This window comes from Pleurodeles waltl, chromosome 4_2 (genome assembly GCF_031143425.1).
Source record: "Pleurodeles waltl isolate 20211129_DDA chromosome 4_2, aPleWal1.hap1.20221129, whole genome shotgun sequence".
Taxonomy (NCBI): Eukaryota; Metazoa; Chordata; class Amphibia; order Caudata; family Salamandridae; genus Pleurodeles; species Pleurodeles waltl.
Genome location: NC_090443.1, coordinates 812,862,325 through 812,886,900, shown reverse-complemented (window position 1 = coordinate 812,886,900; position 24,576 = coordinate 812,862,325). Strand labels below are relative to the sequence as shown.

The 24,576-nt window shown below is 48.9% G+C and overlaps 1 protein-coding gene across 2 annotated transcripts in view; it reads left to right on the top strand.

Moving 5' to 3' along the window:
* Positions 1 to 24,576, top strand: part of PDE4B (phosphodiesterase 4B) — a 1,531,620-nt gene that overhangs the window by 779,875 nt on the left and 727,169 nt on the right. The window contains exon 1 of one of the 2 annotated variants that reach the window (XM_069232488.1): positions 21,790 to 22,916. The exons of the other annotated variant lie outside the window; for it this stretch is intronic. Coding sequence (XP_069088589.1) covers positions 22,678 to 22,916 — 239 coding nt within the window. The 5' untranslated portion in view covers positions 21,790 to 22,677. Of the gene's footprint in view, positions 1 to 21,789; positions 22,917 to 24,576 lie in introns of those variants that run through there. 2 annotated transcript variants of the gene reach the window in all.

Genomic DNA, 24,576 nt, shown 5'->3' with positions numbered 1-24,576 from the left:
CACACCCATTACAATATAAAACACACACCCACATCACCCACAAACCCCTACGACCACCATTACAGAGAGAAGGCCAGAGAGAGACACCACCATCCACAAACTAGCATCCACAGGCACTCAACACCATCACCCACACAACTTCCACGCATAAAATACCACCCACCACTACATATCACCACACTTATCACCATATACACCACCCCACACATCACCTACACCACCGCATGGCACGGCAAAGACACCCAGGTTCTCGGAGGAGGAGCTCAGGGTCATGGTGGAGGAAATCGTCTGGGTAGAGCCACAGCTATTTGGAGCACAGGTGCAGCACACCTCAATTGCAAGGAAGATGGAGCTATAGCGAAGAATAGTCGACAGGGTCAATGCAGTGGGACAACACCCAAGAAATCGGGACAACATCAGGAAGAGGTGGAACGACCTATGGGGGAAGGTGTGTTCCGTGGTCTCAAGACACCACTTGGCGGTTCAGCGGACTGGCGGCGGACCCCCACCTCCTCCCCCACAACTAACAACATGGGAGGAGCAGGTCTTGGCGATTCTGCATCCTGAGGGCCTCGTAGGAGTCGCTGGAGGAATGGAATCTGGTAAGTCAAACCTTTACTAATATATCCCCCACCCTTCCTGCATGCCATCACAAACTCCTACCCGTACCCTCACCCTCAGCACTCCACCAACTCACATATACCCCACTATCACAAACCACCCATCGCAACACCAAGCCCTGCATGCAACCCCAACGCATGGGCACCCATCACAAAAGCATGCCCACTGCACATACCCATACAACCCCCTAAACCATCATCACACAAGTCCCCACATAGGAATGCAAGCACTAGGGTACACCGGTCACCCACCCATTGCCCACCATGACACACACAGATGCAATAATTAAACTTTTACACCCCTGCAGGACCACTACCCAACGTCACCAGACAGGAGGGTCCAGACATCTCCACCCCACCCACAGAAGAGGCCCACAGTGATGACAGCAGCTCTGTCCAACTGGATCCAGATGACCAGCCCGAACCATCGTGGGCCTCGGGACAGTCGGTTCCCCTCGCACAGGCACAGGCCACCACAGACCTTCCACCCTCTGGTAACACCAGCACAGCACCCACCCAGCGGGCCCATACCTCCATACCCAGGACACGTCAATCAGCTGTGTGTCCACCACTACAGGGAACCCAGGATAATCCACCACCCCAACAACAACAGAGACCTGGGGGCAGTGGCAGTGGGCACACGGTCCAGGGGACGGAGGCCCAGGAACACAGGGGAACTGGGAGGGCTGCTGTGCGACAGGGGGTGGACAGGCCAAGGGAACCCACTCTCCACGAGGCCCTCTCCTCCATCATGGGAGCATACCACCACTACCAGGAAACGAAGACAACGGTCTTGGCCAAGTTTCAGGAGACCAAGCGCATGCAGGAGGAACAGTATCTGGGCTTCAGAGAGGAACTCAGAACCATCAGCTCCGCCCTGGGCACCATCGTAGGGGTGCTGAAGGAAATACTAAACACCAGGAGGGACTCTGTGGCACTCCAAGGGGCCCCTGACACTAGCATGGACGATGAACTGCCAACCATCTCCGCAGGCGCTAGTGGACAGGAGGCACCGCCACAGGACCACCACACCAGCACCCCACCCCCTGCAGATGGAGAACCACCCCGCAAGCGGTCCCTGAGATCCAGGAACAAGACAGAGCACGATGCCAAGACCCCCGCTAAGAAATGAGACCACCCTGATTGTCAACCCACTGTCCCACTTTGTCACCCTGTCCATATTGGAACTGCCCCAGCTCCACTTCCTATGCCCATATTGGCAATGCACCTATGAGACAAATAGACTGGACTCTGCCATGGACACTCCTCCGCCATCACCCCTCACCATTTAACTTCCCCCTCCAATATTTTGCATTTAAATAAACACACCTAAAGCACCACGATCTGGAGTCTGTCTGTGATTTTGAAATAGTGTATTTGCAATTACATTGACAACATTTCCAGGAAATAATAATGTCAACATACCTATGTCACACAGCTCTAGACCATGAGGAATCTAAGCAGATGACACACATTGGGAGCCACACCTGTGAAACTGTAAGGGAAAGTGACAACTCAGTGACCATACACTGGATGAAATAAACAGACAGGATAGAGGTAGAAGTGTAAAAGTACTTGTAGTAGGTAGGAATGTATTCTCACATGTGTTTCACTGGAAATATTGCTGGATGACTGAGTCCCTGTTGTCAATGTCTTCTTCCTCTGCTTCCTCCTCATCACTGTCCACAGGCTCCACAGCTGCCACAACACCGCCATCTGGACCATCCTCCTGCAGAAAAGGCACCTGTCGTTGCAAAGCCAAATTATGAAGCATACAGCAGGCCACGATGATCTGACACACCTTCTTTGGTGAGTAGAATAGGGATCCACCTGTCATATGGAGGCACCAGAACCTGGCCTTCAGGAGGCCGAAGGTGTGTTCGATCCCCCTCCTGGTCCGCCCGTGGGCCTCATTGTAGCATTCCTCTGCCCTGGTCCTGGGATTCCTCACTGGGGTCAGTAGCCATGACAGGTTGGGGTAACCAGAGTCCCCTAATAGCCACACCCTGTGCCTCTGTAGTTGATCCATCACATAAGGGATGCTGCTATTCCGCAGGATGTAGGCGTCATGCACTGAGCCAGGGAACATGGCATTAACATGGGAGATGTACTGGTCTGCCAAACATACCATCTGTACATTCATGGAATGATAACTCTTCCAGTTCCTGTACTGTCACGATTCACCCTGGGCTTACCGTCTAGGTTGGAGAGAGGTGGTGAGCGACCCCGGTTCCTGCAGGTCCTGCTTTGGCCGAGGTAGGGGCGACCCCTTCCGGTAGCCACAGTGCTGTTTGACAATAGTAAGCCACTACAGTCCGTGCCCTCCAGAAGGAGTCCCAGAGGAAAAACCCTGAAAGGGTAAAAAACCTCCAACAGGAACTCCCTGAAACAGAAGGAGGACACAAGGACGTTAGGACTGAAGATTCTGGAATTCAGGAATTCTGGAGACGGAAGATAGATCAAGAACAACTGGTTCCACAAGAGGAAACCAGCCGGAGCGTGGCTACCACCACAGGAGTGTTGCAACGCAATGAGAAAGAAGCTGAATTCCCTTTATATACCCCTAGACAGGAAGTGGAAAACAGGAAGTAGAAATACCACCATCTTGGATTGGAGAAGAGGTCATAACTAAGAATAGAGAACATGCGCCTGAAAAAGAGAAACAATGCATGCAGGAAAGAGAGGAAGTGAACAGCATGCTGAGAAGGGGAAAAGCATGCATAAAAGAGAATCATGAGCAGACATCCGGCTTTTGCTTGTGTGACCGGTAAGTGGTGTAAAGGAGGGGGTACCGGGAATCCCCATGTGTTATTGGCTCAGTGCAAGTACTGCTGAAAATTTAACGCGCCAAACGCGGCAAGGACCGTGACCCGATTCGGGTTCACCGGTCCTGACGCATCTGTCCAGGATTCCGCAGCCGGAGAAAAGGGGCGCGGCAAGTGCCGCGACCCTTGACCCGAGCCGCGGCTTCCCCCGCGCCCACCCACGGGCCGCCGCGGCCCCAGAGTGCTGCGCCGCCGCGGCCCGTGCTCGCGGCTGCGTCGCTACATGTACACCTGTTCACTCCTGTGGGGGGGGGGCCAAAGCCACATGGGTCCCATCAATGGCACCTACGATGTTGGGGATATGTCCAAGGGCATAGAAGTCACCTTTCACTGTAGGAAAATCCTCCACCTGAGGGAAAACGATGTAGCTCCGCATGTGTTTCAGAAGGGCAGACAACACTCTGGACAATACGTTGGAAAACATCGGCTGGGACATCCCTGATGCTATGGCCACCGTTGTTTGAAAAGACCCACTTGCAAGGAAATGGAGCACTGACAGCACCTGCACTTGAGGGGGGATTACTGTGGGATGGCGGATTGCTGACATCAGGTCTGGCTCCAACTGGCTACACAGTTCCTGGATTGTGGCACGGTCAAACCTGTAGGTGATGATCAATTGTCGCTCCTCCATTGTCGACAGGTACACCAGCTGTCGGTACACCGGAGGATTCCGCCATCTCCTCACATGTCCCAGCGGACGGTGCCTATGAAGGACAACAGCGACCACAGAGTCAAACAACTCAGAGGTATGTACCCACAGTATGCACAGAACACCATTCATACACGAAATGTGGCCTGTATTTTTGTTGAGACTAGGCCTAGGTATGTGTGACGCAGTTGGTAACTAGGCCATGTGGGCCCCTGAAATGGCGGCCGCTTGACCTCTAAAGCGGGACAATGGGATGTGAGGTAACTGCGCTGGCGTTGTACACCGTCGCGGTAGGCGGGTGAAGACCGCGGCACAATGCTGCATTGGTTAACATTGGACCCTATGGGTCCCAGGAGCCAATGACGATGTACGTAGGCGGTGATGGTACGCACCGCCATGGACGTGACCGCCGCGGATGTGACCGCCATTTTCTAACTGTTCAATCACTCGATACCTGATCTTCGACAGGAGAGGACCTACAAGTGCTGCTTTGACCTCGGTCTGGAAGAGACAATGGCTCGTGCGTCTGGGGAAAGGGCCCCTGCCTTCACTGCAGAGGAGTTGGAGAAGCTCGTTGATGGGGTCCTCCCCCAGTACACGCTACTCTACGGTCCTCTAGACCAACAGGTAAGTACACAGGGAGCATGTTATATGGGCTATGCCTGTGTGGAGAGGGCTGGTTGTAAGAAGGAAGGGGGCAGAGTTCTGAGTGCATGAAAGACGGCGTATGCATGTGCCACATGGCAAGGGTAGGGATGGGGGCCACTCACTTTGACGGTGCAGTTGGTAATGACTTCTCTTCTTCCCCTGTACATTTCATGTAGGTCAGCGCCCACCAGAAGAAGGATATTTAGCGTGCCATCGCCAAGGACGTCCGGACCCTGGGAGTCCACCACAGACGGAGCACCCACTGCCGGAAGAGATGGGAGGACATTCGCTGCTGGAGCAAGAAGACGGCAGAGGCTCAGCTGGGGATGGCCTCCCAACGTGGGAGGGGTGCCCGTCGAACCATGACACCCCTGATGTTCCGGATCCTGGCAGTGGCCTACCCTGAGTTGGATGGGCGCTTGAGGGCATCACAGCAGACACAAGGGGGTGAGTACACTATCATTCAGCTGACTTTGCGCGCAGTGAAGGTGTCTGAGTGGGGGAGGAGGGCTGTGGGTTCCCCTAGGCCAGGGCGAGTTCCGTAGGCTAGGCCCATTCATAAGGCATGGCCCTGTGTCCCCCACCCCACCTCTGTAGAGTGCCAAGTACAGCTATTCATGTCCCAGGGTCATCTATGTGTGCAGATGTCGTCCATAGCCTTGTAGGCCATTTCCCAGGAATTGCACTGTAGAGCCCAACAGTGTGACGTAGTGCAGGGGTCTGTATTGTCCACCAACGGTAGTGGTAAGCCATGCACTCAACCTGTCTTTCTTCTGTTTCCCCCCCTTTTTTTGCGGTCTCTCTGTTCTTGTGTGCATTAGCATCATCAGGCGGAGGTACAGTGGCACTGGAGCACGAGGGAGCTGCATCCCACATGGGCACGGAGGCCCACACTACGGACTCAGAATACACCAGTGGGACGGAGGCCGAGGGGAGCACCACGGCAGTCACAGGATCTGCAACCAGCGACACAAACTCGTCCTCCGATGGGAGCTCCCTTGTGGTGGTGGCAACATCTGTGCCCCCCACTTCAACAGGTACAGCCGCCACCCCCCCTACCAGCACCGCCCTCCCAGCAGCCCCTCAGCGTGTGCCCCGTGCCCGCTCACCCAGGAGGGTGGGCATCACCTTCGCCCCAGGCACCTCAGCCCCTGTCACCTCTGCTGCCCTCAGTGAGGAGGCCATTAACCTCCTCAGGTCACTCACTGTTGGGCAGTCTACCATTTTGAATGCCATCCAGGGTGTAGAAAGGGAGTTGCAACACACAAATGCATTCCTGGAGGGCATTCATTCTGGTCAGGCTGGCCTTCATCGAACCCTTCAAACTCTGGCCTCAGCACTGATGGCAGCCATTGTCCCTGTGTCTAGCCTCCCCCCCTCCAACTTCCTCCACCCACACCCAATCCCCTGTACCTCTGCCTATCCCAAGCACGCCATCATACTAGCCTGCACACACCTCAACACACAAGGGAACCTCAGGCAAACATAAGCACCACACATCCCAAAGGCACTCACGCAAGCATCACACACATGCAGACACACCAACATCCACTGCCTCCACTGTGTCCCCCTCCTCGTTGTCTCCCTCCTCCCTACCAGTCTCATCCACACTCACACCTGCATGCACTACCTCTACAGCCACTACGTCCCTCTCCAGCACACCCACCAGCACACCCCGCTCACGTGCAGTCGCCACCCCACTACCATCCTCACGTCCCCTGTGTCCTCTCCCAGTGTGTCTGTGATGCCCCCTCTGAAGATACACAAACGCTGGCACACACCCACCCAACAGCCATCCACCTCACGACAGCCTCCAGCGCATGCACCTGCACCCAAATCCACAAAAGTTACACCTCCTACAACCACCACCTCTTCCTCCACTCCCAAACCCCCTCCAGCTACCCGTCCCAGTGTGTCCAAACAACTTTTCCTGTCCCGCCTTAACCTATTTCCCACCACCACCCCCTCCAACTCATAGGTCCCTTACTAGCACCTCAGCCAAAAAATCTCCGGGACCAGTGGTGCCTATTGTTACAGGTATGTGGAGTGCACTAGCCACCAGGCCAGCCAGTCTGTCATGGAGCCACAGCACAGCCAGTCCCTCCCCGTGAAGCACCAGAAGTTGGCCAGTGCCCAGCGGGAGAGGGGGAAGACTCCAGCCAGCCAAGCCGCTCACAGGGGTCCCGGGGGGAGTGTGGACTCGGCAGTGACTCCTCCCAAGGTGGGGAAGGGGCAGAAGAAACCTGCAAAGTCAGTGAGGAGCAGCACGGCGGAGAAGACCACCATCATCCCCGCTGGCCAGGAGGCCATCAGCAGCCCCATCGTCACTGCCCAGGAGGCCACCGCCAGCCCCATCGTTGCTGCCCAGGAGGCCATCGCCAGCCCCATCGTCGCTGCCCAGGAGGGCCCTGCAAGCCACAGCCCAGCTGCCCAGGAGGGCCCCACAAGCCACAGCCCAGCTGCCCAGGAGGGCCCTACAAGCCACCCACAGCCCAGCTGACCCATGAAGGACCGCCAGCCACAGCCCAGCTGGGCAATGACGGACCGCCAGGGCAAGGATCTCTGAACAGGGCAAAGACCGCCATGGCAAGCTCCGCTGAACAGGGCAAGCACCGCTGAACAGGGCAAAGACCGCCATGGCAAGCACCGCTGAACAAGGCAAGCACCGCTGAACAGGGCAGAGACTGCCAACTCAAGCACCGCTGAACACGGCAAAGACCGCCATGTCAAGAACCGCTGAACAGGGCAAGCACCGCTAAACAGAGCAAAGACCGCCATGACAAGCACCGCTGAACAAGGCAAGCACCGCTGAACAGGGCAGAGACTGCCAACTCAAGCACCGCTGAACAGGGCAAAGACCGCCATGGCAAGCACCGCTAGCCCATTAGCGGCAGGGGCAGTGACGCAACTGGGACCGTCACGGGGTGAGTGCTGCACTATGGGCACCAGTCCTCCTCCAGAACCAGTGGAGACATGCATCCACTACCTCTGTCCTGCATAGGATGAAGCACTCTGGACACAAAGCCCCCTCCAGAACCAGTGGAGAAAGTTATCCACTTGAGAGACTGTGGCTTTGCACTCCCCAGGATAAAGCAGTGGGCAAACCGCCCACTGGAGAGACTTGAGAGACTGTGGCTTTGCACTCCCCAGGATAAAGCAGTGGGCAAACCACCCACTTGAGTGACTTGAGAGACTGTGGCTTTGCACTCCCCAGGATGGTGCAGTGGGCAACCCACCCACTGGAGAGACTTGAGAGACTGTGGCTTTGCACTCCCCAGGATAAAGCAGTGGGCAAACCACCCACTGGAGAGACTTGAGAGACTGTGGCTTTGCACTCCCCAGGATAAAGCAGTGGGCAAACCACCCACTGGAGAAACTTGAGAGACTGTGGCTTTGCACTCCCCAGGATGGTGCAGTGGGAAAACCACCCACTGGAGAGACTTGAGAGACTGTGGCTTTGCACTCCCCAGGATAAAGCAGTGGGCAAACCACCCACTGTAGAGACTTGAGAGACTGTGGCTTTGCACTCCCCAGGATTGATCGATGGGCATGGAGCCCCCTCGTGGATCTGGCGTCGTGCACTCATCCGGCTGAGGTGCCCCCCCTTCCCTTCCCCCTGAGGTGCCTGTTGTATTTCTATCTGATGCCCCTGCAGTGTTCTCTCCGTCATGTTCGGGTATCTTGTGTGGGCCTCGCCCATGCATTTTGGGCCCAGTGGTCCACGGACTATGAATGATGCAAAACCTGGACTACTAATCGTGGTATAAATTTTGTTTATAGTGTATATATATATGTATATATTTGCTTACTCAATTTTGATATAGTACAATAGTTACACTCATTTCCTTTTGTCTTTGCATTCTTCCAGGTGGTTTGGGGGGGTGTTACTGTAATGTATTGATAAGCATTGGTGTGTGTGTTGTAGTGGGTGAGGGTCGGGGTGGGGTTTGGGGTGTTGAGTGGGTGTGTCCCTATTTTTTGCCTCCCCTATGTCATAGGTGCAGTACTCACCGTGGTCTTCGCCGCCGGCGTTGGTGATCCTCGTAGAAGAGCAGGAAGACTAGCGCTGGGAGAATATGAAGTTCCGGCTCCGTGCTGTCCTCCTTCCTCGTGGAGTGTGTAGAGGTGAGCGTTTTTCTTTCGAAATGCCTGTTTCCGCTGTGTTTTTATCCGCGTTGTATCCGCCGCGGAAAAGGTGGTGGATTGGCCTGTCATAATAGTGTAGGCAGTACATTGTCTCCCGCCTGGCTGTTGGCGGTGACCGCCAAGCTTTTTGTCTGTACCGCCATGGCGGTCTGAGTGTTAAAGTGGCTGTCTTTGTTGGCGGTTTCCGCCACGGTCGTAATTGCAAAAATTTTACTGCCGGCCTGTTGGCGGTCTTACCGCCACTTTAACACCGTCCGCCAGGGTTGTAATGACCACCATAGTGTTGACCTCATTACCACCATATGCCCTTAAATATTCATCTGTAAGGAGAATGAAAGCACATTCATTCTGAATGTTAATATATTGCTTTCTAGGAAGAGTTCTGTTATTTGAATCAGCTATTTTGTAATCCTTCCTAAGCCTGCAAAAGTAATCTAGGGTGAAGGGAGATTCCTTTCCTCGAGATTTGCAGTACATTCTGCACAATAAGCTTCAACTTTTATTTACTGTGATACGAATTAAATGCTGCTTCTTCCCAAACTTTTGAGAACCACAACTAATTTTTTAGATAGACAAACATTTGTGACCCATTTATCTTTAATGGACATGAGGCAGGGATGATTTTCTAATGTAATAACAGGAATTGTTTGTAAACATCACAATCTTAACTGCCCATTTCAATTTCGGACTGTGCGAACATATTGATCTGCCCATAAAAGTGGCAGATGGTGAACTGCTCTAAACTCTGGAGCTGGAACACTTTACAGAGTGGGTTACTAAACTGAGGCATCCCTTCACTGAAATCACAAGACTTCTGAAAAGTCTTGGTGTTGATGCAAGTAATTTTAGCCAATTTGAGGAACTGCTTTTGCTATCCCAGTGATAGTAAGTGTGTTATAATAACATATGTTTTTTCAAAAAGGGTAAAAATACAGATTCACATATTTATAATTACCTTTGAAAAGTAAACCTCGTTTTGTTACCACAGTACAGGGGCACTCTTCCTCTTGTTATTTAAATATTTTTGTTTACACACATGAAAAAGTGCAATATATATAGTATCATTGTTGAGGGAGATGAGAGCCATTGCGACCCACTTAAGATTTTGCCTTTTGAGTATCATGTTCCCTCTTTCATAAGAAAATGGCAGTAGCATATTACACAGAAAAGCGCTTTCATAGGATAATGGCAATAGCATATTACACGGCAAAGCTGTATATATATGCTTATTCCATGAAAGTAAATGGTTGTTAAATGGTAAATATTGTGAGAAAAAAATAAACTGAAAAATTTGAAAAAAAAACAGTGTCTCCTTAAAAATAGAATGAAGAAAGTTGTTAAAAAAGAGAAATGTTTGCCTTATAGTGCAAAAGTAAGTGTAATGTGAGCAGGAAGAGGGGGCATACTCCTGCTAAAGTAAAGAGGAGACTTTACATTAAGGCCTGAAAGGAGGGCATGGATTAGTAATTTTTTTTAGGATTCAGGGAAGGGTAGCCTGCCACTTATCTGTGGTATCCAGTTCTTGCTTGTTCCAGCTTGATCCAGTTCTCACTGTTTGACCAAGTGAAATTGCCGCTGCCTGGGTTTCCCACCTGGGTTTTCGCACTCGTTCTTCCCGTCAACAGAAGCCTTGCCCTCCCCAGCACCTTCTTAATGCATGCTTCAGCTCAAAAGGCAAGTGCCTCTGTGCCTGTCCATACTGGACTACACCCATTTTCACAAACCTATCCCTTCAGCCCCCGCAGATATACCATCACCGAGCTCTACACCTTTGACCCCAGACGTTGCAACAAACAGTCCCACCACACCGACCCACATTCCATGGTCATACCTTTCACCTGCACCCATTGCCACTTCATCTGTTACAGCACAGAACACACACACCAGCCCACACACCAACTCCACCCCAAACACACCACAGACTCCACCTGAACAAAAACACTAACTCACATGCACCCTTCTCAACACACACTCACTATGCAAACACACCACTGAGACTTGGTACGTCATCTCCATCCTCACATCCAACGTCCCCTTTCTCACTGAGACCTTGCTCAACCCCACTTCCACCCCCAACATCGCCACTGCAGTACCCGAAGGATACAAGATCACCCTCTGCAACCGCATCAAAAAGCCAGGGGGAGGGTTTGCCACTATACACAAGGAATCAATACAATGCACCACCACAAATGACATCACCTCACCGATAGAACACTTCCACTTCCGACAACAAACAGGCAGCGAAGCTCTATCAGTGGCACCCTCGCCTACTGTCCACCAGGACCATGTCCAGCCTTCTGCAACTTCATCAGTGACTTCATCGCTCCCCTCACTATTGACAACTACCTTTTCCTCAGCGACCTCAGCTTCCATCTAAATGACCACAATGACATCAACACTTCCAACCTCCTCAACAGCATGAACAACATCAGACTCTCCCAACCCGGGAGTCCATGCATACCGCAGGCCACATGCTAGATTCCATCTTCACAGCTATTGACCTCATCAAGTACAGCTACACCATGGAACTCACCTATATCGACCACTTCATCATCCACTTCAACATCTCCAGCTCTAGGACCTCAACCCCCAGTCTGCTCAACGCCTTCCTACAGCTGGAGCAAAATCTCAATGCCCTCAACAGCACCCACCCCATCTCCTCCCACAATCTAGACATAATTCCGAAACTTCAAGAATTGGATCACCAACTGTGTCAACAGTGTTGCTCCCATCAGCAACAACACCACAGAAGATACACCAAGCAGGCTAGATGGTATACTGAAGACCTCAGATCTGCTAAACAACGCTGTAAACTGGAAAGGAGATGGCGCACCAGCAAGGCTATGACAGACAAGACTTCCTTTAAGATAGCCCTAAACCACTACCACAGTTGGAAGAATCAAAGAAGAAGGCCTTAGCCTTACACATTGAATCAAGCTCCAATAACAGCAAAGAACTCTTCAACATTGTCAAAGAATTCTCCAATCCCTCAGCTGCAACAAACAATATTACCCCTTCACAGTAACTCTGTGATAACCTTGCAAACTTGTTCTGTGTCACAGTCACCAATGTCTACATAAACTTCAAACCTGAGCCGAAGACCACCAACTTCTTCAAGCAACACAACAACCCCACTACCATCATAGACTTCGACTAACCTAATGGAGCCAGCTTGCCCCACAGGATACCGTCTCCATCATGAATTTGGGTCACCCAGTGACCCCACCAACCTATGCCCTCACTACTTCTCCAACCAAGGTATAGCAAGAATCAGCCATGTACTCCCCACCTTGTTCAACACCTCAAGAGCCACGCCGACCTTCCCAAAGGGCTGGAAGCATGCGGAATTCAATGCCCTGTGCTCCCATTTCCAGCCAAAGTATTAGAAGAGGCCATCAACCAACAACTCTTCTCACATATGGAGTGGAACATTCTACTTAAGTCCTCCCAATCTGAATTCTGCAGCAACCACAGCACCAAAACAGGCATCATGGTGGCTACCGATGACATCTAAGCCCTACTCGACTGAGGAGATAATGCAGCTCTGATCCTCCTGGACCAATTGGCAGCCTTCGATACAGTCTGCGACCAGACCCTCATCACAAGGCTGCACAACAAAGGAATCCAAGGAGTCACTCTCAGATAAATCGCCTCTTTTCTCACCAGAAGAACGCAAAAAGTCCACCTTCACCTCTGAACCTATGGAAATCATCTGTGGAATATCCCAGGGTCCTTGCTTAGCCCCACTCTATTCAACACTTATATGACACCTCTGGCCAGCATCGTCAACACCCACGGACTCAACATCATATCCTACAGTGATGACACACAACTCAACCTCTCCCTCTCCAAAGACAGCACCAAGACCGACTTCCACAACTGCATGAAAGACATAACAAACTGGATGAAGGACAACTGCCTATAGCTTCACACAGACAAGACAGAGGTACTGATCTTTGGAAACAAAAACTCCCCATGGGATGCATTCTGTTGGCCCTCAGAACTCAGACCTACTCCTACTGCCATTAACCACATTAGGAACCTAGACATCATTCTGGACAACAAGCTAACCATGACACCTCAGCTCAACTCTGTAAAATCCTGCTGCTTCTTCATCCTCCACAAGCTTGGTAAGATATTAAGATGGCTACCTTAAAGCTCAAGATGCACCATCACCTAGGCCCTCATCTCTAGCCGATTGGACTATGCGAAGGTCTCTACGCACGGATTGCAGCTTGTCTCTGACAACTACACCCCATACAGAACGCCGCAGCCATACTCATCCTGGATCTCCCTAGATAAACCTACACCACCCCCTACCTCAGGAAACTCCACTGTCTCCTTGTACAGAAAGATGCTAGTTCAAGCTTCTGATCCATGCATACAAGGCCCTACACAACTGCAGACCCGCCTACTTGAAGTTTGAACTAGGGTTTTCTTTTAGAGTTGTGGGAAGAGAAGCATTAAGGGATAATTCCAGGTTTTTAGGGTTCAGGAATAGGTAGCATGAAAGAGTAGTAAGGAGTTTCTAAGAGTTCACGTGTAGTGTGAAGAGGTAGTAAGAGTGTTTTAGGATTCAGGGCATGTTGCAAGGGAAAGTACAGGATTATTGGGTGCAGGAAAGGATAGTGGTAAGAAATTGTATTATTATGTGGGAGGATATAATCCCTTCTCAAGTGATAAGTCTCCAGTCTCCCTTTACCTGGAACAAATACCCCCTTGTACCACTTGACTAACTTAGGGTCAAGGCAAACCAGTCCAAGGCCTACTCAGAGGAGGGTAAATTGCCGCGTTCGCCAGTCCTAATATATGCAACAAATAACGCCCAATAAGTCACTGCCTCACCACTGCTTTTAAGTTTATAAAGGATATGTACTTTCTAACACACTACCCAATACTCCATATCAATTTACAAATATTTGCAAGATAGGAGGTGGAGATACCTATGGTGTGGACCCTGGCCAGCAGAATCCAAGCTCCTGCCCACTTCCCACATGGGTGGAAGGCTTCTTGCTGAATTTGTCGCTCCTCCAAGCAAAAAAGCACAGGAGGAAGCACCCAAAATCTTGCTTGCATGTCCCCGGGCACAGAGGCCTCCAGGGGTGCAGCTAATGTGCTCAGGGCTTGGTGTCACTCATTTCTTCCCTTCTTTGTCCCCAGGATGATGGGGGTGCCAGGAGAAACTTGCTTATGCAGAGCATGGCAGTACTGAGTTGGTTTTCCTCTGTGCCGCATCTTCCACGCTGGTCCCCTTAGGAATGGGGGGCTCTGGGGACATTTACTAGAAAATGTAGGGGGTCACCATGCATTTCCATTACCAACCTTTCCCCCCACCGGACCAAATTTATCTCCTCATTTCTTTGGCACTGCTAGGCTATGTTTCATGGGATAAGTGTCATTTTCTCCTGGTGGCTGCACCAGCCATAAGCAGTGGTTTCTTCAGGCATCATAGCCTCTATATTTTTCAGTTCTTGGGGAGCTGGGGTTCTATAGCTCTGCCTCCAATGAGTGAATGCTTAGGGCCTGTTCTTGTGCCCTTTTACTTCTTACCCAATGTTAGACCTGACAGCCTTACGGTGGCCATCACCTAACTTTTTGCCTGCCTCCCTCCATTATTCTGACTCTGTTTTTTGCTGGTTTTAGTACTCTACTCACTTTACCACTACTAACCAGTGCTAAAGTGCATATGCTCTCTCTGCTAAATATGGTAACATTGGTTACTGCCCAATTGGCATATTTAATTTACTTGTAAGTCCCTAGTGAAGTGCACTAGATATGCCCAAGGCCTGTAAATTTAATTCTACTAGTGGGCCTGCAGCACTGATTGTGCCACCCACATAAGTAGCCCCTTAACCGTGTCTCAGGCCTGCCATTGAAAGGCTTGTGTGTGCAGTTTCACTACCACTTCAACGTGGCATTTAAAACTACTTGCCAAGTCTTAAATTTCCCTTTTTCTACATATAAATCACCCTTAAGGTAGGCCCTAGGTAACCCATAAGGCAGGGTGCTATGTAAGTTAAAGACAGGACATGTACTTATGTGTTTTACAAGTCCTGGTAGTGAAAAAATCATAAATTAATTGTCCACCACTGTGAGGTCTACTCCTCTCATAGACTAACATTAGAACTACCCTCATATACTCTTAAGTGGTAGATTCTAGTCTGGAAGGAGTAGTCATGTCTTCTTTGGTATTGCAGAATGGTAATAGAAAATCCTGCTTACTGGTGAAGTTGGATTTTATATTACTATTTTGGAAATGCCACTTTTAGAAAGTAGGCACTTCTTTGCACTTACTGCCATCTGTGCCTTACAGTCTATCTCCAATCCACGTCTGGCCTGTGCTGGTGGACTGCCCCCCTTGTGCATTCCACCCAGACAACCATAAACAGATATGACACTCAGTCACATCTGCATTCATCGGCATACTGAATGGGTCTTCCTGGGCAGGAAGGGTGGAGGGGCTCACACTTACATTTCAAAGGCCAGTGGCCTGCCCTCACACAAAGTACTGATAACCTCCCACTGGGATAATGACAGACAGGACTGGGCTAAAAGGGGAACATGTGTTCTTCAAAACAACTCTTTGAAGTTTCCCTGACTTCAAAGGCATTTTTGGGTATATAAACTGGATCTCTAACCCTACAAAATCAGACACTTCTGGACCTACACCTGCACCCTGTCAGATGAACTGCCTGGCTGTCTAAATGACTCATCTGGACTGCTTTGTTGAGAAGGACTACTGCCCTGCGTGTTGCCCTGCTGCCCTGCTGGCCTCTGACTCTGCTGGAAGGACTCTGCCTTCCTTCTGAAGTGCTCTCCAAGGGCTTGCATTGAGCTTGCCTCCTGCTTCTGAAGTCTTAGGGCCAACAAAAATTTCACCTCTTCAAGAAAATCCTTGTGCGCTGAAAATCAATGCAATGCCTGCAGAAATCGATTCAAAGCTTGCATGACGCTTGAGAAATTGCCACTAACTGGAACAATGCACCTCCAACTTCCTGACTGTAAATTTGACTCAGCGCCTGCCTTGCAAAGGAAAATTAGACGCATCGTCTACCGGATCGACTCAGCGCCTGCTCCTTCTTCTAACGCATCAAGGACTTTCAACGCATCGCCCCTGGGCGTCAAAATATCACAGCATCGCAGTAAGGAACCAAGACTGTGCACCTGAAAAACGACGCAACTTCTTGCAGTGTGGAAAAAAATTACGCATCATCTGTGCCATGCCGGAAAATCTGACTCAGCATATTTTTCCTCATAACTCCTCCTCTGCTGTTTCCGTGCATTATTTTCGACACATCCCAGGTACTGTGTGTAACAAAGAAACAACAGTTGATTTCTAAGAATTGAGACTCTTTTAAACTTTTTTTTAACTGATATTTCAACTTGTGCTTATTGGATCTTTGTCATTTTGATCTTATTTTATTCAGATAAATAGTATATATTTTTCTAAACCTGTGTGATGTATTTTTGTGGTGTTTTCACTGTGTTACTGTATGGTTTGTTTGCACAAATACTTTACACATTGCCTTCTAAGTTAAGCCTGACTGTTCAGTGCCAAACTACCAGAGGGTGGGCACAGGATTATTTAGATTGTGTAGTGACTTATCCTGACTAGGATTCTGGTCCCTATTTGGACAAGGGTGTATACCTCTGCCAACTAGAGACCCCATTTCTAACACCCAAGGTCTATCTTCTGTCTGGGCACCTAGCACTTCTCTTGAGTCCCAACTCATCCTCAGCTGCACCCATGAGGACCTCAAGGCAGTCTGTCCTCCCTGTCTGCACCCTTGAGGCCTCCTTTGGCCACTTGCAGGGCACTTGTGCCATAAAAAGAGAGGGACCCCTCTCCTCTTGGAGGTCACTCTCTTGCAGGACCAGTTCACAGAAGATTCAGTGGACCCTTTAAGGGTCCACTCTAGCAGATCCATCCCTCTACTGTCCCCCAGAGAATATAGGTGGTCAGTGCCACTGACCCTGGGGAAGCAAATCCTAGTTCCTTTGTGTCCACTGAAATCAGAAGTCCTTGAGTCCATCTTTGCAGTAGAGGTGAAGTGTCTTCTCTCTTCTACTTTGTTATTCCTCCAGGGTCACTTTCCCAGGTCCAAGATGTCCTCAAAAGCTTTTCCCTTGTACAGAGGGTTTGAGAGGGGGTGGAATGTTCCACAATGTAGGTGTCTCTGTCCAGTCCTGGGGTGAAACATCAGTTCACCCCTGTCCCAACCCATCTACACAGCATATTGGAATTTTCCATAATGACCACCATGTAATTGTCTGTGGACAAGCCTTCTCTGAGAGATCCTAAGCCCCACCCCTAACTGGCACAGCTGCCTGGTGCCTTCTCTCCAAAATCTTCAAAAGACAGCCCATCCTGTGACTGGCTACAGAGGTCTAGCTGCCCTCCTTTTGTTCTTTCAGTTAATCCTTCCCAGACCAAGTAATTAGCACTTGTCAATACAGACATAATCACTTGTAAATGGCCTGATTGTACTTGGAGACCTTTGATCCATTGGCTCTCCAGCAGAGTAGTTAACCTGACCCAGCAGGGCCAAATGTCAAAGGCCAGAATGTAATTAGGAGCTGGGCCAGAGAAATAGTAAACATCTTGAAGTACCAGAAGGAGTGCAGATAGGTGGAAACTAACGTCAGATCATCAGATTTGAGTTTAGGATCCTGATTTCATAGTATTGGTGCATCAAACTAGTTTCTAGGCTTATGTATGCTGAAACTGTAGTTTAATGTGCATTTTCCCTATAGTGTACAACTTAGTGAATAACACACTTTTCAGTGAATCACTATAGATGTACATACTCACATGATGAATGCTACTCATAATATAAGGCACGGCCTTGTTGGTAGCAGTCCATGATGGATGCCCTCTGTAACGAGTTACCTGTACACAGATACCAGTCTGAAAAAGACAACAGTCTCATTTGCTCAGTCCACACATAGTTGCATGCACATCTACACGTGTGCACATGCAACAAGCCCAGAGCCTCTTACCCTAGTTGCACAGCAGACCTTATCTTATAAGACACACACTGGAGTTAGCACTTATAATCAATTTAACAGAGTAGTGAGACTCATGGTAGAAGTCTAAAAAACTGGGCAGTCCACAAAGTACAAACTTTGGATGATTAAATGGGTTGGAATCCATATCTCACAGTAGCATTAAAGGATATTAAGTAGACTTTAGGGTTCAGAGAGGAGTAGCACTGATGGGCAATAAGGGGTTTTAGGGCTCAGAGAAGTGTGGTGTTAAGGTGTAGTACGTACCTTTTGGGTTCAGGCAAAGGTTTGTGAAGGGGTAGTGAGTGATTTTTAGGTTCAGGGAAGTGTAGCATTCAGGGTTTGGAAGGGGCTGGTATGGTTCAAGGATTGGTAACCTTATAGGGTAGTAAGGAGCTTTTACTGTTGAGGGGAGCTATCGATAAGGAATGGTAAGGATGTTTTAGGGTTGAGGGAAGGGTGACATTAAGGGATAGTTTGGGATCTTAAGTGTTCAGGGATACATACAACCAAGTACAGGGAGTGCAGAATTATTAGGCAAATGAGTATTTTGACCACATCATCCTCTTTATGCATGTTGTCTTACTCCAAGCTGTATAGGCTCGAAAGCCTACTACCAATTAAGCATATTAGGTGATGTGCATCTCTGTAATGAGAAGGGGTGTGGTCTAATGACATCAACACCCTATATCAGGTGTGCATAATTATTAGGCAACTTCCTTTCCTTTGGCAAAATGGGTCAAAAGAAGGACTTGACAGGCTCAGAAAAGTCAAAAATAGTGAGATATCTTGCAGAGGGATGCAGCACTCTTAAAATTGCAAAGCTTCTGAAGCGTGATCATTGAACAATCAAGCGTTTCATTAAAAATAGTCAACAGGGTCGCAAGAAGCATGTGGAAAAACCAAGGAGCAAAATAACTGCCCATGAACTGAGAAAAGTCAAGCGTGCAGCTGCCACGATGCCACTTGCCACCAGTTTGGCCATATTTCAGAGCTGCAACATCACTGGAGTGCCCAAAAGCACAAGGTGTGCAATACTCAGAGACATGGCCAAGGTAAGAAAGGCTGAAAGACGACCACCACTGAACAAGACACACAAGCTGAAACGTCAAGACTGGGCCAAGAAATATCTCAAGACTGATTTTTCTAAGGTTTTATGGACTGATGAAATGAGAGTGAGTCTTGATGGGCAAGATGGATGGGCCCGTGGCTGGATTGGTAAAGGGCAGAGAGCTCCAGTCCGACTCAGACGCCAGCAAGGTGGAGGTGGAGTACTGGTTTGGGCTGGTATCATCAAAGATGAGCTTGTGGGGCCTTTTCGGGTTGAGGATGGAGTCAAGCTCAACTCCCAGTCCTACTGCCAGTTCCTGGAAGACACCTTCTTCAAGCAGTGGTACAGGAAGAAGTCTGCATCCTTCAAGAAAAACATGATTTCCATGCAGGACAATGCTCCATCACACGCGTCCAAGTACTCCACAGCGTGGCTGGCAAGAAAGGGTATAAAAGAAGGAAATCTAATGACATGGCCTCCTTGTTCACCTGATCTGAACCCCATTGAGAACCTGTGGTCCATCATCAAATGTGAGATTTACAAGGAGGGAAAACAGTACACCTCTCTGAACAGTGTCTGGGAGGCTGTGGTTGCTGCTGCACGCAATGTTGATGGTGAACAGATCAAAACACTGACAGAATCCATGGATGGCAGGCTTTTGAGTGTCCTTGCAAAGAAAGGTGGCTATATTGGTCACTGATTTGTTTTTGTTTTGTTTTTGAATGTCAGAAATGTATATTTGTGAATGTTGAGATGTTATATTGGTTTCACTGGTAATGATAAATAATTGAAATGGGTATATATATTTTTTTGTTAAGTTGCCTAATAATTATGCACAGTAATAGTCACCTGCACACACAGATATCCCCCTAACATAGCTAAAACTAAAAACAAACTAAAAACTACTTCCAAAAATATTCAGTTTTGATATTAATGAGTTTTTTGGGTTCATTGAGAACATGGTTGTTGTTCAATAATAAAATTAATCCTCAAAAATACAACTTGCCTAATAATTCTGCACTCCCTGTATATGTGACCCGATAAAACATGTTACGTAGAGCAGATTTAGTGATAAACATAGATTCAGACATTTATTACTACAGTGAAAAGGTCAAATCCCATAATGTGACCACAATACAGCTCCATATTTTGGCCTTTCTGGGCCTTAGGATCATGCTGCTCTGGGTTTTACTGCTTACACTAAAGGCAGGTGCAATCAGTTTGTGCTCTGGTTCTGGTTGGGTACCTATTTTATGCCAAATGTAGCTAAAAAAACAGGATGGCATTAGCCATATATGCAGATATTCCCAGTAATATGCTATTTATTACCATTGTTGAATGAAGGGCAGCCTCGTGACACACGAAATATTTGTGTATGTGTGTTGTACATCCACATAAAATAGTGATTTGTTTTCAGGCAAGTGGGATGGGTTTTTCAAGGGCTCATGCATGGAGAAACCCCTGCCCTGAAGTCTACAAGGGGTAGTTCGGTTCACTACTGTTTTCTGTGAGGGGTAGCATTGACTAGACTGCTTTTGTGCATCTATGGCTGTAGTTGGCTCTCTCGTTAAAATATATAGGGGGTCATTCTGACCCTGGCGGTCCGAGACCGCCAGGGCAAGAATGACGGAAGCACCACCAACAGGCTGGCGGTGCTTCGCGGTTTTCCGCCATTTCTGCCCCGGCTGGGATAATCCGCCAGGGCAGCGCTGCAAGCAGCGCTGCCCTGGGGATTATGACCCCCTTACCGCCAGCCTGTTTCTGGCGGTTTTCACCGCCAGGAAGAGGCTGGTGGTAAGGGGTGTCTTGGGGCCCCTGGGGGCCCCTGCACTGCCCATGCCACTGGCATGGGCAGTGGAGGGGCCCCCTAACAGGGCCCCGGCCAGCTTTTCACTGTCTGCCTAGCAGACAGTGAAAAGCGCGACGGGTGCAACTGCACCCGTCGCACGGCCGCAACACCGCCGGCTCCATTCGGAGCCTGCTTCTGTGTTGCGGCCTCATTCCCGCTGGGCCGGCGGGCGCTAACTTGGTTAGCGCCCGCCGGCCCAGCGGGAATGTTGGAATGGGGGCCGCGGGAGTGCGGCTGCATTGGCGGCCGCATGGCGGTTTCCGCCTGGCGGGCGGCAGTGGCCGCCCGCCAAGCTCGGAATGACCCCCATAATTCTTTAACTGCAAACCAGGAGGCGCTTACTAGAAGTATAGCATGTGCATCCCTACTGTAGTATATCCATATGCAAAGACAGTGGTTAATTATGTGGTGGGAATCAGAAAAAAACACACAAATAGTTTAACTTTAATGTTCAACATTTGCATATCATCTCAGATGAATATTTTATTTCACTTGCAGAGTTTTAGTTCCCTCCTTACACCTGAACACACTGTGCCATCACCCATAATAAGCCCTCTACCTGCCACATGAAGAGGGTGATGCCTCGTGTGTTCTCCACTGCTCGCTAATGCGTGTGGATGTCAACAATGATCTGCTGAGGGGGAGGCAGACAGAGGGAGGCGGGGGAAGAGAGAAGGGAACTTAGATAAATAGAGACGAGAGTGACAGAGGGAAGGGTACGGCTAGACTATTTTTATCCAAATGATCTGCTGGCTGCAAGTGTGCCTTGTTAGAGACTGCGCCCAATTATGCTGCAGCTGGCAGAGAGCATTGTGAAGGCACTCATTCAGGCTCGGCATACAGTTACACTGTTTTTTACCATATGCAATAAATAAAAGCTTGAAAAATAAGCACAGCAGACAACTGGCACATCAAAAGCAATTGAAAAGATGCCACCATTTATCTATTGTAAAATTACCAGGCTTGTCAATGAGATTAACCCTCATTATCTCTTCATTTTCTGAGGTTCTGGCTGTGATGTCAGCCTGGCTGTGGAGGGCTGGGGAGGTGGGGGTGGGGGAGCAGGCTGGTTTGGGATGGGGGCGACAGAGAGACTGGGTGAAACAAATATTTAAACCAAAATTAAGATGAACCCTTTGACTGACATATTTATCAGCAGTTAGGGTATTTTGCCGAAACAACATGGGTGGAATTCTTTTCGCATGTTTTCATCATGTGACCTTTTGTTGCACCGCATTGTCTGGAAAAAAACCTACAAGAAATGAACGTCTGTGCGAACATGTAAGGTAAATATCCCTCAAGGAAAATGTTTGATGCTAAAATATTTTTTCAGAAATATACAGGGGGTGGAGCCTCGACTGTGTAAATTACGCGGCCAAACTGGAAATTCTGAATGGAGTGCGTTCTCATTAGCTATGCAGCGTCGTCACCGGATCACGGTGTGATGACAGTGCAGGGAAGAAAACATTTTCTATTTAGATATGAGCTTTTTCCCTGTCCTGTGCTCAAATCTTTCTGAAGGGAGTGATCAGGCGCCCTAATGAATATTTCATGAGGTGCTCCGCTCGGCTGAATGAATCGGGCGAGTGTCAGTGTGGTGGGGCTTGCAGACAAACCGCATCCAGGAGGAGGCTCCTGACACAGGAACGCACTCTGGCGCATTTTCACAAGAGCCGCCAGGCTGATGAAGAAGCGCTCTGACAGGCGAGGCTCTACGTCCTCAGAGCATGAAGCTGCCACTGCGCTAGCCAGGGGTCCGCAGGGGTCCGCAGGTACGCGCCTGCCCCGCCGGCCCGCCTCCACGCCCATCTCTAGCAGTGGCCGTTGGGCCATGCTCGCCCTTTCGGCTTCTTGGTGGTGAATTTGAACTTGGCCCTGGCGCCATGACGGCCAAGGAGTCCTCGAGGGACCTGGCGGCCCCAGAGACCGATATTTACATTAAGACGTTCAAGGAGCACATGCATCTTGAACTGGAGCTTCCTCGGCTCTCTGGGAAGAGGACCACCACATCACCGAAGATTTCTCCCCGCAGCTCTCCCAGGAACTCCCCGTGCTTTTTCAGAAAGTTGCTGGTGAACAAGAGCATCCGTCAGCGGCGCCGCTTCACAGTGGCACATACATGGTAAGGCTGCCTTGCATGTCGCGTTTGGGGAGCGGCAGACGAGTAGAGTTCTACTATGCAGTGAACAGTAATTTACCAGTGAGTCTGAGAGAGTAATCCAATGTGTGTAGTCACATACGCAGCACAGCGCATACATGTATGAATGTTTATGTAGGTGTATATAATTTAATTGAAGAAAGTAAAGCTTTGGTACCTTCATTAAGCTAGCACAGTCATCTATTCTATTTATTTATATTATATACATACACACACACACACACATATATATATATATATATGTGTATATATATATATATATATATATATATATATATATATATCTAAGACTGGCAGTGCCCTGGGGTAAAAATTCAATTCCTGGAGAAGGGTAACTCTTTGGCACAAATATCGTACTTGGCAGTAATTATCTAGCATTTAATTTAATCTGTACTAAATGTGTATTTTGGATTTTTGCAGTCAGTTTTATTTTCAGTGCGGTCACTAGCATCACTTTCGATTTCAGTATATGTTGACATTGTACACGTTGTGTTGTGGGCAAATATAACTAATAAGAAGGGGTGTGAGGCTAGAATTAGGAGAGAAACAGAAGGAGAAATAGAGAGATGGGAGCAAAGGGAGATAGTAATAGAAAGGATTAAATGCATGTATGGCAACAGAGTATTAAAATGGTGCTAGATTTTGATTTTCGAAAAGACATGATTCCGTCAGTGGGGAACAGTTGCACAGTGACACATCTTCCAAAACTCTCAGCAACAAAGCAACGTAGGAGCTTTCTTCCTGTTGCACTCATTTCATAGATCAATATTGGTGTTTCCATAGGTGATCCAAATGTTTGGGGTAAAGCAGAAATTAGGATGTAGGATGCCCCCATGTAGTTTTCTCGGTCTCCACTATCTAACATTCGAAGCGGGCCTACTACAGGTACAATGGCCTGGTATTCTTGAGAGGTGCTGGCACATTGGGTAATTGCACCTGGTCTAGGGGTAATCGCAGACGTCCATCTCGATTCTTTGCAAAGGGGCCCGTTAATAACATTATGGCACCAGATCGAAATGTCATTAAACGCATCACTGTGGTTGAAATCACTAGTTAAGTCACTTCAATGTAACCAGTCATTCTTCACTGCATGTAGTCAGTTTTTTCTCCACAGCCACACCAAACATGTAAGCAAAAAGAAGTGAGATTAGAAAGAAATCCGAAAACTTTGTCTTCCAGTTCTCTGAAATCATGAGTTACTGATTATTTTAGTCTAATATAACTGTATTCCAAGTGCAAAGGGACCCAATGGATTACAGCGCTCTTGTAACATAGCAGTTTCTTCCCTGGCTCTGGTTGTCTTCCTGAGATGTGTGAGGCTAGTACCATGTGAGAGACTGAAGGTCAAATTACACCCCTTTGACAATGGCTGCCATTCTTTTATACCAGACCCAATAGGAAGACTTGATTCTAGTCACACCAGGGTTACTTTAAGACCCTGTAAGAAAAGGGAGACAGTCACCAGGTCTGCACTAGGGATAGCTTAGAGACCGTCACACTAGGTAGACATGGTGGTCGATCGGTGATGGTCTAATACAAAGTGAGATAATACAAGGCGGGGCCTCCCGTAAATACAAGGTAAAATAGAAGTAATGTAGTAATTTAAAGGCAGAGCCCTTAGAAC